Source organism: Petaurus breviceps, unplaced genomic scaffold (genome assembly GCF_028583685.1).
Source record: "Petaurus breviceps papuanus isolate PSGF00001 unplaced genomic scaffold, PetGlider_PUasm1.0 181, whole genome shotgun sequence".
Taxonomy (NCBI): domain Eukaryota; kingdom Metazoa; phylum Chordata; class Mammalia; order Diprotodontia; family Petauridae; genus Petaurus; species Petaurus breviceps.
In genome coordinates this window covers 11,612,133-11,625,340 of record NW_027185784.1, presented here as the reverse complement: position 1 = coordinate 11,625,340, position 13,208 = coordinate 11,612,133, and the positions used below count along the sequence as shown (strand labels likewise).

At 38.0% G+C, this 13,208-nt stretch overlaps 1 protein-coding gene across 3 annotated transcripts in view; it reads right to left on the bottom strand.

The window, feature by feature from the left end:
• Positions 1-13,208, bottom strand: part of CALU (calumenin) — a 229,850-nt gene that overhangs the window by 7,095 nt on the left and 209,547 nt on the right. For 2 of the 3 annotated variants that reach the window (XM_069087174.1, XM_069087173.1), the window contains 3 exons: positions 10,995-11,228; positions 5,631-5,824; positions 1,535-1,701 (listed from right to left, as the gene is read on the bottom strand). In XM_069087174.1, coding sequence (XP_068943275.1) covers positions 1,535-1,701; positions 5,631-5,824; positions 10,995-11,215 — 582 coding nt within the window. In that variant the 5' untranslated portion in view covers positions 11,216-11,228. Of the gene's footprint in view, positions 1-1,534; positions 1,702-5,369; positions 5,564-5,630; positions 5,825-10,994; positions 11,229-13,208 lie in introns of all 3 variants that reach the window. The other variant, XM_069087175.1, reaches the window with a different exon arrangement.

The window sequence follows — 13,208 nt, the reverse complement described above, 5'->3', positions numbered from 1 at the left end:
TTTCCACTAAAGAGATGAGATTAAGCAAAGAGTGAAAAAAAAAAAAAGGAATGAAACTGAGAGGATTCTACATCCCCAAATTCATCTTCATCCCTCCTCTCTACCTGTGGTTCTCACACCTAGTGCTGAATGGCTTCTAAGACCATTAAATGTGTACCCCTATATGTGCAATTCAGTCATTTTTGCAGTCATGTCCAACTCTTCATGACCCTATTTGGGGTTTTCTTAGCAAGGAAACTAGGTTTGCCATTTCCTTCTCCAGCTCATTTGACAGATGAGGAAAGTGAGGCCAACAGGGTTAAATCACTTGTTGAGGGTCACATACATACCCAGTTAAGTGTCTGAGGCCAGATTTGAATTCAAGAGTGTTCCTGACTTTATTCACTGTGTACCTATAGCTGCCCCTTATCTCAAAATAGGTAAAGTCAACTCCTCTCAGTTTAAAAAAATACAAACGGGGAGGCCAGGTGGCTCAGAGAGTAAGAGCACGGGACCCAGTGTTGGGATGACCTGGGGATCGAATCCCAGCTCAGACACTCAGCACCACACCCAGAAATAACTGGCTGTGTAACCTTGAGCGAGTTACTTAACCCAATTGCTTAAAACAAAACAAAACAAAAAAATACAAATATGTGGCTCATTATCACTTGGTAATCAGACAGCCTGTCCAACCTTTGTTGAAAATCACTATTATCCTCATGGTATCTGTCTGATAGGTTTATAACTGATTAAAGGTTATATGGAAAGTAGACCTTGTCCTTCCCTTGCATAGGTGTAATGGAAATGCAAATTTAAAGATCTTCCCTGCCCCTAGGCTAAAGTGCACCAGGAGCCTGGGGTGGGAGGCTTGTTTTTCAGTAGATACTTCTGGATTAGCCAGTGAGTCAATAAGGTTGTTACATTCTCTGAGCCAGGAGAAAGCTATATAAGCCCTGATGTGTAGCTTTGTTTTGGGGCTCACTTTGAGAAGTGTCCTGTGATTTGATCTGGATTCTGGGAAGTCGTTGTCCAGTCCTTGTTAACCCATTTTGAGTTGCTTTCCTTTATCAAAGCAGATCCAAGAACCTGTGTTGGCAGACACCCTGGGGATGCTGGGGTGCTTACTGCTTCAATAGGTCACTATCAGGACTTCAAATAACCCGGTAAAGGGGGTGGCTAGGTGGCACAGTGAATAGAGCACCGGCCCTGGAATCAGGAGGACCCGAGTTCAAATCTGACCTCAGGCACTTAACATAAAAACTAGCCGTGTGACCTTGGGCAAGTCAATTAACCCCAATTGCCCTCTAAAAAGCAAAATAAAAGCAAATAACCTGGTAAAAAGTGTTATCTAACACATGGTTAAACTGAGGTACACTAAAAAGAAACTGTTCCCTCAAGGTCACAGGGAAGTGTCAAAGCTCTGACTTGAAAGACTAATAGCCACTCTACAGAAGACCATTCAGCCAAACAAATGGGAAAAAAGAGAGAAGATAGTACTAGCAACATGGAAAGAAGTTTGGTTTATAGCCATGGAATCACCTGGCCTCACACCCACCTGAACAACTATATCTTTCATGTAGTCATATTCTTCAGGGTGAAGAAAAGCTGTGAACTCTTCCTTTGTGGCAATGAGATCTCCATCCTTGTCAGCCATTTTGAATCTCCGCTCATCTCTCATCATCATCTGTTTATAGTTAAACCCATCATCAGGGTCTGGATCATCTAGACAAGAACAATAGATTATATCTGTTAGAATCCCAGAGAGAACCAAAAGTACTGAAACAGGGAACACATCAAGGTGAGTACAAACCTCACCAACCTAAATACCAAAACATATATTTTAGGCTGAAGCAATAGAAGATAGAAAGGATATCAGGCCCTAGCTTTATGTTAGTAGCTGCTGACCAACCTGGAGACCTAAGTTCCTAGACTAACACTGTGGCTTCATCCTAAAATAAACATTGTGACTACCGAAGAACTAGATTTGTAGAGGCCACAAATAAACACACACGTGCGTGGAGCAAAATGGGACTTGCTTGGGTCATTTGCTTATTACTTATTTATTTTGTATGACCATAGGCAAATCATTTAAACAAACTGGGCATCAAGCTTTCTCATCTGTAAAACATGGTGGAGCTCAGAATGGGAGACTTCTAAGGTTTCAATTCCTCCCAGCTCTAGATTCTATCCAAGTTAAAAGATTCCAAAGCTAATCTGGCCTTAATTCTTACTCCATAGCTAAATCAAATACTAATTCTTCCATGAGTTTGTGTGATAGATTCCTATATATTAAAAAGGTGAAGAGTTATTTAAAGCTTGGCTCCTCTTCATTTGGAGATGCCATACTTGATACATATGGTGTTCTTCCCAAACATAGAAAGTTCAAATACTTATGGAACTACCGGAATCTAACATGGAGGTAGGTTTGTGCCTGCCCTTGAAATAAATTCATGAAATCTGGATTTGGACACACCCAGATTTTTAATTAACAAAACTGAAAAAACAAAAAATAGCTGAGTTGAAGAACAACAATTTATTCTGTATCTATAGATAATAGTGGTTCCCTATAAACTGAGAAAATATGAAGGAACCATTTAAAAAACAAGAATAAAAGTTTATTCTGTTATCTACCACACAGGATTATTGTGAGGATAAAATAAGACAACAGGCAGAGTGCTGGAACTGAGTCAGGAAGACCTGGATTCCAATCACACCTGACACCAGCTACATGGTCTGGAAAATGAAGGGGTTGGACAGCTGGCATCTAAGGTCCCTTCTATAATCCTATATATCAGAACACTCTTAAAAGTAAAAGGCATTCCAAAAGTATAAGGTATTTTTGTTACAACAAACAAACCGAATTCAATCAGATATGACATCAGCTTTATAAAAAGAACCACAGGGGCTTCTTCACCAGTGACACTGTACTGGCAACCTCCTAAAGTAGTTCTGGGTCCAGCTTTTCTATACACTTGGAGTACAGCTGTAAAAATATTACCGCTCTATTTTAAGAGCAGAACTTAGGTTCACTCTTTAGTGTCAAAAAATTCCATAAGATCATAGGATTAGATACATAGGCTCATAGATCTAGAGCTGGAAGGAACCTTAGAGGTTATCTAGTATATGACAATATGACACGCCTCCCCCCCTCCCGCATTTTACAATAATAGGCCTCTCTGAGGCCCAGAGAGATTAAGTGGTGATTGTTCATGGTCACATAGCTGTAATGTGTCAGGTAGTATCTGAACCCAGCTGCTCCCACACACAGCACTTTTAACTCTATACCACTGTCACAAAAATATACACTTTTAATGAAAGGAAATGACATTTCAAGAAAGACCATTTTTGTAATTACCTTCTTCAAATAGCAAGTCATCTTTTCACTCCTAAACATAAAAAAAAACCAAACCCATAGCAACTATGAAAGAAATACATGGAAGATACAAGATCAATATTGGATTCTTAGTAAACAATCTTCCATTCCTTCTATGAAGGCAAACAATCTAAAAGACTCAACTCTGATATGCAAAAAGTAGAAGAAAAAGGAAGCAAGCATATATTTAGACAGCTATTATTACTCCTTATCTTACCTAGGCAGAGATTTATTTGTCCTAGTTGATGTATACAACACCATGGGCAGGACCTGAATCTCTTGCTCTAAGTAGAGTAGATTTCAATACTGTCAATTTATTTTGTTTGTAGCAGGGACAAAAGTTTTCTCTCTCCCTTAATGAAGAAGTTTGTTTCATTATGGCAAACTTCAATTAAAGGACATTCTTATGTACTTCTAAATCAACTGTTAGACAAGAATGAAAAAAAAAATGTACACAAGGCAAAAAAAAAAAAAAAAGTGAAAAAAAAAAAGACTCCTAATCCCTTGAGAGCCATACCTTCCACACTCCAGGAAGGGATGCCTTATAAAGACATTGTTATTCCTAGCCAGTGCTTCAGAACTGTGTAGTCTGTCCATAGAAATACAAATACCCTTTATGTTGAATCATCTTCTCTGTGGGGCTACAGAGCTCTCAAAGGGCCCACGCACGCACAAACACACACACACACACTCAGTGAAAAAAGGTGAGAGTGCACCTCAGACTGAACCACAATTTATTATCATGCCATTTTGCTTAGATCACCAACAGCCTAGTCTCTGCTTAATATTTGTTCTTAATACCAGATAAATCAGGAAGATGTCTGCATGCCAGTTATCTAGCCAAGCAAGCCATACTTGATCTCTCCCCATCTGCCCTGACTTTTGAATACACATGTTCTTAAATTAGGTGAAGGGATCTGTGCAGTTCTTGGCTATATGCCAAGCATTTGAGAGATTTCCACTTTAGACTTAGGAATGAGAACAAGCTGGTCACAGACATTAAAGCCTCTTTACAAGAACTGCATCCAGTCCTACAATTAACACAAACAGTTGGTTCTCTAGCAGGAAAAGATCATTACACAGGCATCAGCTGTTAATATGTTTGTGTTAAAAAGACCACTTTAAAAAAAGAAGCTTGCCTAATTTATAGGCTAAAGGTGTAGGAAAGAATGACTACTTGTATCATATTGGCAGTTAACATTACCAAAGCAAGGGGGCATTCTTACCACTCACAACCCTTCTGAATAAAATTCTTATAACAGTTACCCAGTGTTTAGCAGTAAGCAAGCCAAAAAGTATAAACTGCTAAAAGGTGGTAGACAACGTTAAGGCTACCCACCATGCTAATAGAAAGCAATCAAAAGTACCATTGCTTTGTAAGCACACTTGCAAAGCAGTCAAGTAAATTCATGAGCTTGAGAACTTAAGAGGAAGGATCAACCTTCTTCAGAAAGATTTGATAGAAAATAATCTATAGCAGTTAAAATTTGTCAGGGAAATAAAATGGCCCTATCCCACTCATTTTGTACCTATTAATCCTGATTATTTCCTCTGGTACCTTGCATAGAACCTCTTATATAAAAAAAGTACTTAAGTATTTTTTTCTTTTATTCTCACTAATTATTAAAAACATAATGGATGTGAATTTGTTATGTGATGTGAATGTCATTAATCAAATTGCATGAAGAGCTGTAGCTTTATGTTTTGAGCCACAACTGTTGGTGAGGTCTACTGCAAATAAAAACCTTTGTAAAGGACATAAGAGAAGGAAAAGAGATCAGGGAAAAATATACTTGCAGAAGAAATGTTGAACCTGGAATAACAGGCAAAATCACAACAGCAAAACAATCACACATGCTTAAAATTATTAAGATTTAGGGAAATCAGTTCAGTTTTTGAACTGAAGCTATTAAAGGCACAATAAAAGTTTTTTACCCTTTCCCTTATTTTGCGACCCTTTTATTTCTTTGATTCAAGACCATGTCAGCTTCTGTTAGGCTGACATCTTGCCCCTTACCCAGGTAAGTGCCATAGGTCACGTTTCTGTACTCATCCCAGGAGATTAAGCCGTCTTGGTTCATGTCAAACTCCTGCCATTGGCGTTCAACATTGTCAGACATGTATTTCTTCTGGGTGTGCTTAAGCCAGGATTTCAGCTCCCCCTCGGTCACAAACCCATCTTTATCCACGTCTATTTTATCTACAATCATTCTACAAGACAAAACAGTTACGTTTCAAGGTGCCGGCTCCACAAGACTTTCGCCCAGACAAGACCTACCTAATATGTAGCCGTAGGTGGCATTTTTATATTCCTCCCAAGAAACGAGGCCGTCCTCATTGAGGTCATGCCCCTTCCACTGTCGCTCTACATCCTCGTAAATCCAGCGCTTCTGTGCAAATTTAATCCAGTCTTTGAGCTCATCCACAGTGACAAACCCGTCCTTGTCGCCATCTATTTTACTTACAATCTTTCTGTAGAAAATTTAGAAAAATCCAGCAAGAAGTTAAAGGATACAAGGTTCTAGATTTGGCAGTGCTGAATGTTGTGACCACATGTGATGTCCCAAACTACAGCAACAGAAGTAAACTAATTGTCTCCAAAGTAGAACAACACGAGCAAAACAGCCCAATGTTGTAGTAGGCCTAATAGACCACTACGGCTCTTGGGGTGATTTACCAAGAAAAGTTATTATCTCCCTCTTCTAGCCGGCACTGGCATCCACATGAATGGCCCAGTGTGAGTGGTGGGCCATAGGCCATGATCAGACTTATAAGAGTACAAGTATGATTTCTTCTAAGTTCTCCAGACTTTGTGTATGTAACACTATAGTCTCAACACTTATTTACTTATTTTAGAGGAAAATTCCCAGTGCTTGGTAAAGCACAACCACTAACATTCTTTTTATAATCCACAATACTTTAAGATTTAAAGCATATTTATTTTGGGGGGAGAGAAAATGTTGGAGAAATAGACAAAATTCTGAAACTCACACCCCTCTCCTCCCCAAAACAAAACAAAAACACTGTTCTGGAATAATATATCATCCACAAAGTTCAGGTGCAAGACAAACCAGGAGGGAAATATCATTATTGCTGCAGTTTAGTCTAGGCAGTGAAAAGGGCACTTACTATAAGGGGATCAAGTTGACTACAGAGCAAGCTGTTAAATTTGAGTTTTATGTGTAGTTGTAGAGAAAGACAATTTCCATTAGAAATAAAATGTGCCTTATACGTATGTAGTCTACTTAGTAAGGACACACAACCTTCAATGTGAGCATGTTAAGCTAGGAGGGGTAGCCCCTGTTTTACAGGAGGCATTCTGTACAATCCCCATCACCTGAACAGTTACACACAGCCACCAGCAGGGTGTGCCATATGGCTGACTTGTGCCACAGCTCAGTGGCTGGTATCTGAAAGACTTTCTCATTAGTGACACCGGATATCTTTCCTACTTACCTAGGATTCATCCTATAAAAATAACAGGAAAGAATGGTGGCCCCTAGAAACACTGCCTGTCCTCATGCTGCTGTCAGCCTTACTACAGAGGGGACAACAAGCAAAAACCATAGTCTTCAGCCAAGTGTACTTACTGGTTCTTGCTAAAGAACTTCCAAGATGTTTATGTGTATGTGGGGGTGGGGGTGGGGGGGCTGTCAAAGGATCTGGGTTTAAGTCTACTGCTCACTAGCTGTGGGACTTTGAGAAAGCCAAAACCTCAAAGGTGATTTCTTTATGCAAAACGGGGCTATCTATATAACCTACATAAAATTTCACTTCATGCAAATTGGAATGGGAGTGAGTAAAAGAGTACCGGATTTGTGATTTGAATGATATTCAGTATTCTTGGGTGAGGAAATTCCTTCTACTAATGAAAGTGAACATCTCCTCCACAACATAAAGAGTTCTAAGAAAGCTGCCTAGAGTGCTGAGAGGTTAAGAGATATTCAGGGTTACACTGTCTGACATGTAATGGGGAAGGACTGGGAACCCTGGTCTTTCTGATTTTGAGACCACTTCTACCAACTTCAACACAATGTCTCTCACTTTCATGTACTAACTGTTACACAGGTAACTTGCTATTTTGATTGAGGCAAAGTATTATGAAAGTGTTGCCAAAATCTTAACTATAGCTGTATTGTCCCCCTAATTAAGTTTTGAATGTTTTCTATAAGAGCTGAGTGCTTGCTGAGTGTAGAAAGATACTGGCTGCCAACATACACCACAGTACAATTAAGAAAAAGTCAGGCTATCATAACCACAGTACAAGTATTACCAAAATAAATAAAGAGGTAATGTACAACAACAGGAGAAAGATTCCTGAAATATGGGTATCAGAATTTCAAAGATGGAATTCTTTCTTGAGACTCAATTCTATTTATATCACTAGATGGATTATCCTTACTGGCTTCTTCATAAAATAGGACCAATTTTCTTTGTTACAAGGGAAGAGTGTGGCATATGCAGAAAAGATTGTGATGTAAAAACAAAAGATTAAAATTTATTTTTTAAAAATTGGAAGTATGAGGATATGAGGAAGTCTTAAAGAAAGTTTTAAACTTTGATCTTAGTAACCTTTATTTTTACAAATTCATAGTTAGTAATAGCATAAGGATACCAGACAATGGAAAATTACTTACGTAGTTATGATAAGGTACCATGCAAATATTTAGAGACAAATAAGATTATACTATTCTCCTTCACTGACTAGTAGGCTTTGCATTGCAACTGGCACAAGCAAAACCAAAGTGTTTCTCTTTGTAAGTTCTTATTCAGGTAGAAGGCTTTTTTCTATTAAAAAACACTGATTTACAAACAAAACAAAAAAAAAGGAAATTCCCTCCCTACCAAATTTTTTTTTTAAGTTTACTTAGACAAGAGAAACAAAAAATACTATATTCACCAACATTTAAATCTATATATACTTCAATTCTCTATTATGGACTGTTTAAGGCAGAAAAGGAGAGCAGAAAATAGAGAAAGAGAAAGTCAGGGAAAGAAAACCAGGTTCACAGGGTTAAAATCAGCAAAGTGGTTTGTAAAAGAAACGCTTTAAGTGCTATGTAAATATTAGCTGCTATTACAAGAGATAACAAAAAAAAGCTGACTTTTTATAGAGTAACATCTTCATCTAGTGGCTGTTTGAGGTATTACATTTGCACTTAAGTTGACACTACATATTTGCAACAATAAGCATCAAGAGTGTTAAGCTCTGATCTCACGAAAAGCTGAAAGTTGAGGACCACACAGTATATGGCTTATTCAGGTTTTGTTTACCCCCCCCCCCCTAATATCCTACGTCTTCCTCGGGCTTCAGTTTCTACACCAGAAAAGTGATGGGCTGGACCAGATGACCTCTTTGGTTCCTTCCAACTTCCTATTTAGAATTCTAGCATATTGTATTCTCAACAGGGTTACTCCTGGTTTGATGATCTTCAAGTCAACAAATCAGTTTTGTAACCAAAGTTGCAGACAGAGATATTCTCATGAGAAGAGAACCCAAATCTCAAGGCCCTTAACAGTACTACAATTTAAAAAAATATATACTTACCATCTTTCCAAGAAGATTTATAAGATACAAAGTAAGCATGCAACTGCACATGAAATTTTTGTGAGTAAACATTCTGTTTAACAGCTTTTTTGTGTGTAGCACTTGTTCAAACTAAAGCTTATTTTGCTCCATGAACTCTGCTGGCAGTCTGGTTTGAAGCTTATGGATCCCTTCTCAGACTAGCGTTTTATAAGCAATTGAAGGAAACACTAAATTTCAGTGAAAATAAAGATTATAAGGTCATCGAAAATAAAGATGTAGGGCTTTTTTCTTATCTAAGTTCACAGATCAACTGAAAATTGCTTTTTCCTCATCATTCAAAGACATATCCCCCTTTTTGTGAATAAGTTTGTGAGGAAGTCTTCAATACCTAACAGAAGTTAATCTTTACACATTCCTCACAGGAAATTCTGTAACAAACCACTGGAGTCAAGTATTTTCCTAAAGGTTACACAGGAAAACAGGTTTAAATCTTAGAAAAATTAACTTATTCGTTTGAAGTCATGGTTCAGTTTAAAATACATATCTTTTACATTCAACGCAAAACAATTTTTTCTACCTCATTGACCTAAACTTAGGGGACATGTAGTTTTGAGATGAAGAGAATAATTGTTCCTACCTTCAGGGACAAACCCCACTTAAAGATCCTAGCATATGGAAAAAGATTCTTGAAACAAATGTGATTTAATTATAATGAAATAACTATCATACTTAAATAGAAACCGAAATAACTTTGCAGATTGACACATTTATCCAGAAGAGTGCTCATTAGATAACTTCCTCTCTACTAAGGTGCTACCCTGATACATCTTACCTGGCAGGAAAAAATTAATGATAAACTCTTTATCTGAGGGCTAGTTCAATTAAGATGAAAAAGTTTTAATCACCCAAAGGTAACAGGTAAAACTTTCAGCTCTGGAAAACCCATGAAATTTATCAGTAAGGAGTACTCATTTGCTAGAGAAGATATGGTTCATTCAAGTTTGAAATTTAATGTATATAGGAGAGGATATGCTCCCAAAGGCTATGGAACCTGGATTTTCAATGGCTATTAACTAAAGGGACAAGGAACTGAAAAAGTTCAGGCCCTAAAAAACCACAATGACAGATGGAAAAGACTTCCAAAAATTACCATAGTTGGTCCTGGAGTCAGGAGGACCTGAGTTCAAATACGATCTCAGATGCTTGACATTTCCTAGCTGTGTGACCTTGGGCAAGTCATTTAGCCCCAATTGCCTTGCCTTCTCTCTCAAAAAAACAAAAACAAAATTACCATGGTCCTGCTCTTATTCTGTCAGTCTTATGTCCCGGCACTGAAAGCTATAACTGGCATAAATCTGTAACCATCAGGAGCTTTTCAGCAGCAACTGGAATATCTGAGGGCTGGAAGGTAACAGAAGGCAGTCTCTTTTTTTTTTGCTTTTTTGGAGGGGGCAGAGTAACTGGGGTTAAGTAACTTGCCCAAGCTGACACTGCTAACTGCTACTAAGTGTTAAGTGTCTGAGGCCAGATTTGAATTCAGGTCCTCCTGACTCTAGGGCCAATGCTCCATTCACTGTGACACCTAGCCACCCGAGAAGGCAGTCTTAACAGAAGGCAAAGAATCCAAAGTGTAGTTTACTTCTCACACAAGAATGCGACCTCAAGTCACAGATTGTGTGACGGCATGCTGGTATTAAACCTAATATAAAGCAATAGCATTGTATTACAATAGGATAGTACAAGGAGAAGCCTTTAGCTGGTTTTTACTTTTATGTAAAGATGATTTGGTTTTGCCAATATGCATTGGTATGAAATATTTCATAAGGAAATTTAGGAAAACATGACATTGGTTCTATGTTGGACTTCAGAGATTATAGTTTGTTTTTTTTTTGCTTTTTGGAGTGCAACTGGGGTTGTGAGTTGCCCAAGGTCACAGGGCTAGCTTTTGTGTTAAGTGTCTGAGGCTGCATTTGAACTCAGGTCCTCCTGACTCCAGGGCCAGTGCTCTATTCACTGCATCACCTAGCTGCCCCTCACAGATCCAAAGGAGAGAAAAGCTAGAGAAGAAAAAGGAGAATGATTTAGATACCCCTCTCAGGGCTAACCCCTTACCCAAGTCGCTCCTTGCTCTCCTCTGGTGTCAGCTGATCAAAGGTCTTTGCCTCTTCTGCACCCAGGAATGCATCATGGTCATAGTCAAAATTCTGGGCATCATCATGAGGCTTGTCACTGAGCTGAGGCTCATGGTGTACTCTTTCTTTCTTCTCTGTGGGCTTGCTCAAGGCACAGACTGTACACAGGGATAGGCACATGAGAAACTGTCGCAGATCCATGACTTGATCAGATCTTAAAGAAAGGAAGAAGCAGAGAATTCATTTGGCAGTATGGTTTCCTAGTTACAGTGCTAACATATTCTTACTGTATGAACCTGGGCAAATCACTTAAGTCTTCCTGTTTTACATTCTAATTTTTTTAAAAATGAGGATGCAAACACTTAAGAGATACTAGGTACTATAGTACTAGGGATGTGTTGTCACAGCTTCCTTTATTTGTCTGAAGGTTGAAAGTAAGTTTATGCTTCACTTTGTCCATCTTCCCTTCAAAGCATATGGCCTTGGGGAAAGAGGTGGTGGGAGAGAATTTGGAACTGATAAAAACCAAAACCGCTGAAGTATATGGGCAAAAAGTACAGCTTCAGTTGAAGGGATAAGTCAACTTTTGTTGAAACTCCTAGATCCTACTATCAATTTAACTAAAACCAAGTACCTACTATATCCATACAGTGTTTGCTAGGTATGAGTCTTAAAAAAATAAATAGGACAGTTCCTTCACTCAAAAAGTTTATACTCTAAAAAAAAAATTTTTAAAGTTCATACTCTAATAATTAATGCATTATCTTCTAACCCTTAAATACTGTCCATTATTATCTCAGCAAAATATAGAAAGCGTCTACTCCTTGATTTCTTTTATAGAAATGTGAGAATTGATAGTAGAGGGATCATTAGCAGAGAAGAGCTAATGATATGATATGCCATAGTGACTAGAGGTAAGAAGGCCCAGGGGAGGAAAAAAATTGGCTAAAATCATGTAAAGGTCATTCTCTTCCTGTTCAACCTTTTACATTTTTCTGAAGTTTTAAAAAGCAAAAAATTTCACCTAGATTTGTTTCAGTTTTTCCTCTAGTTTTTGTCTCAGAGGATCATAGATTTGAGCTGAAAAGGACCTTCAAAGTCATCTAATCTAACAACTAAGGAATCTGTGGCTTAGAGATATTGCGATTTCTCTATGGGTCAATCAGTCAAGTGATAGGATCAGGATCTGACTCCGTATCTGACTTTTTCCACTGGATTTTTCTACTAACTCACAAGCAGATTGGCAAACAATTTTAATTATTTCATTAGTACAGGTTTGTGCTCATTCATTTATTCATTCACTCACTCATTCATTACAACCTCTTACTTCATACTCCATTCCAGTGATAACTAAATGCATCTATTTGAAAGACAACTGACTAGTAGCTGAATGCAGAGTATGTGGCATAGAGCAAAGAGGAATAAAATGGCCCAGGTAGAATGTAAATCTACAACCCTGCCTAATGAGTGCAGTGATCTTAGCAAATGACTTTTAATTCATCATCCTATAGGAAATCATTGGTAGTGGATTTGATGTAGGTCCCTACATGTCTATACAACATAAACTGGCTCTTAACCAAACATTTAAAAAATTAGTAAAAACCTCTGACTCTAAAGCATAATTTAAGGCAGGGCTTCTTAAACTTTTTCTATTTGTGATCCCTTCAGCATTTCTTAAACTGTGGGTTTTGACCTTATATTAAGGGACAGTCACAATTAAAGAACCTATTCTGAAATACAAAAGAGTATTACATATCCAAAAACACTCCCATTAAATTCTATGATTTAGCCAAAATTTGGGAACTAGGAGGAAAAGAAGGTGTGGGGGAAACTGGGGAGTTGGAAGGTTAAAAAGGAGTAGTACCATAGGAAAAATCAATGGCAGAAAAAGAAATGTAATTTCCTCCATATTTGAATTCCTATAATCAACCAACCAACCAACAAGCATTTATTAAGGGACTACTATGCACCAGATACTGTGGATGTAAATACAAAGAATGAAACAATCCCTACGCTCAAGGGACTTAACACACAAACACATACATAAACACACATACACAGACACAAAATACAAAGTAGTCAAAAGGTATTTTGAGAAGGAGGGTTTCAGCAATTGAGGAGATCAGGAAAGGTAGTGCCTTAAGCTATGTCTTATAGGAAGGCAGGAATTCTATGAGGCAGAGATGAGGAAAAA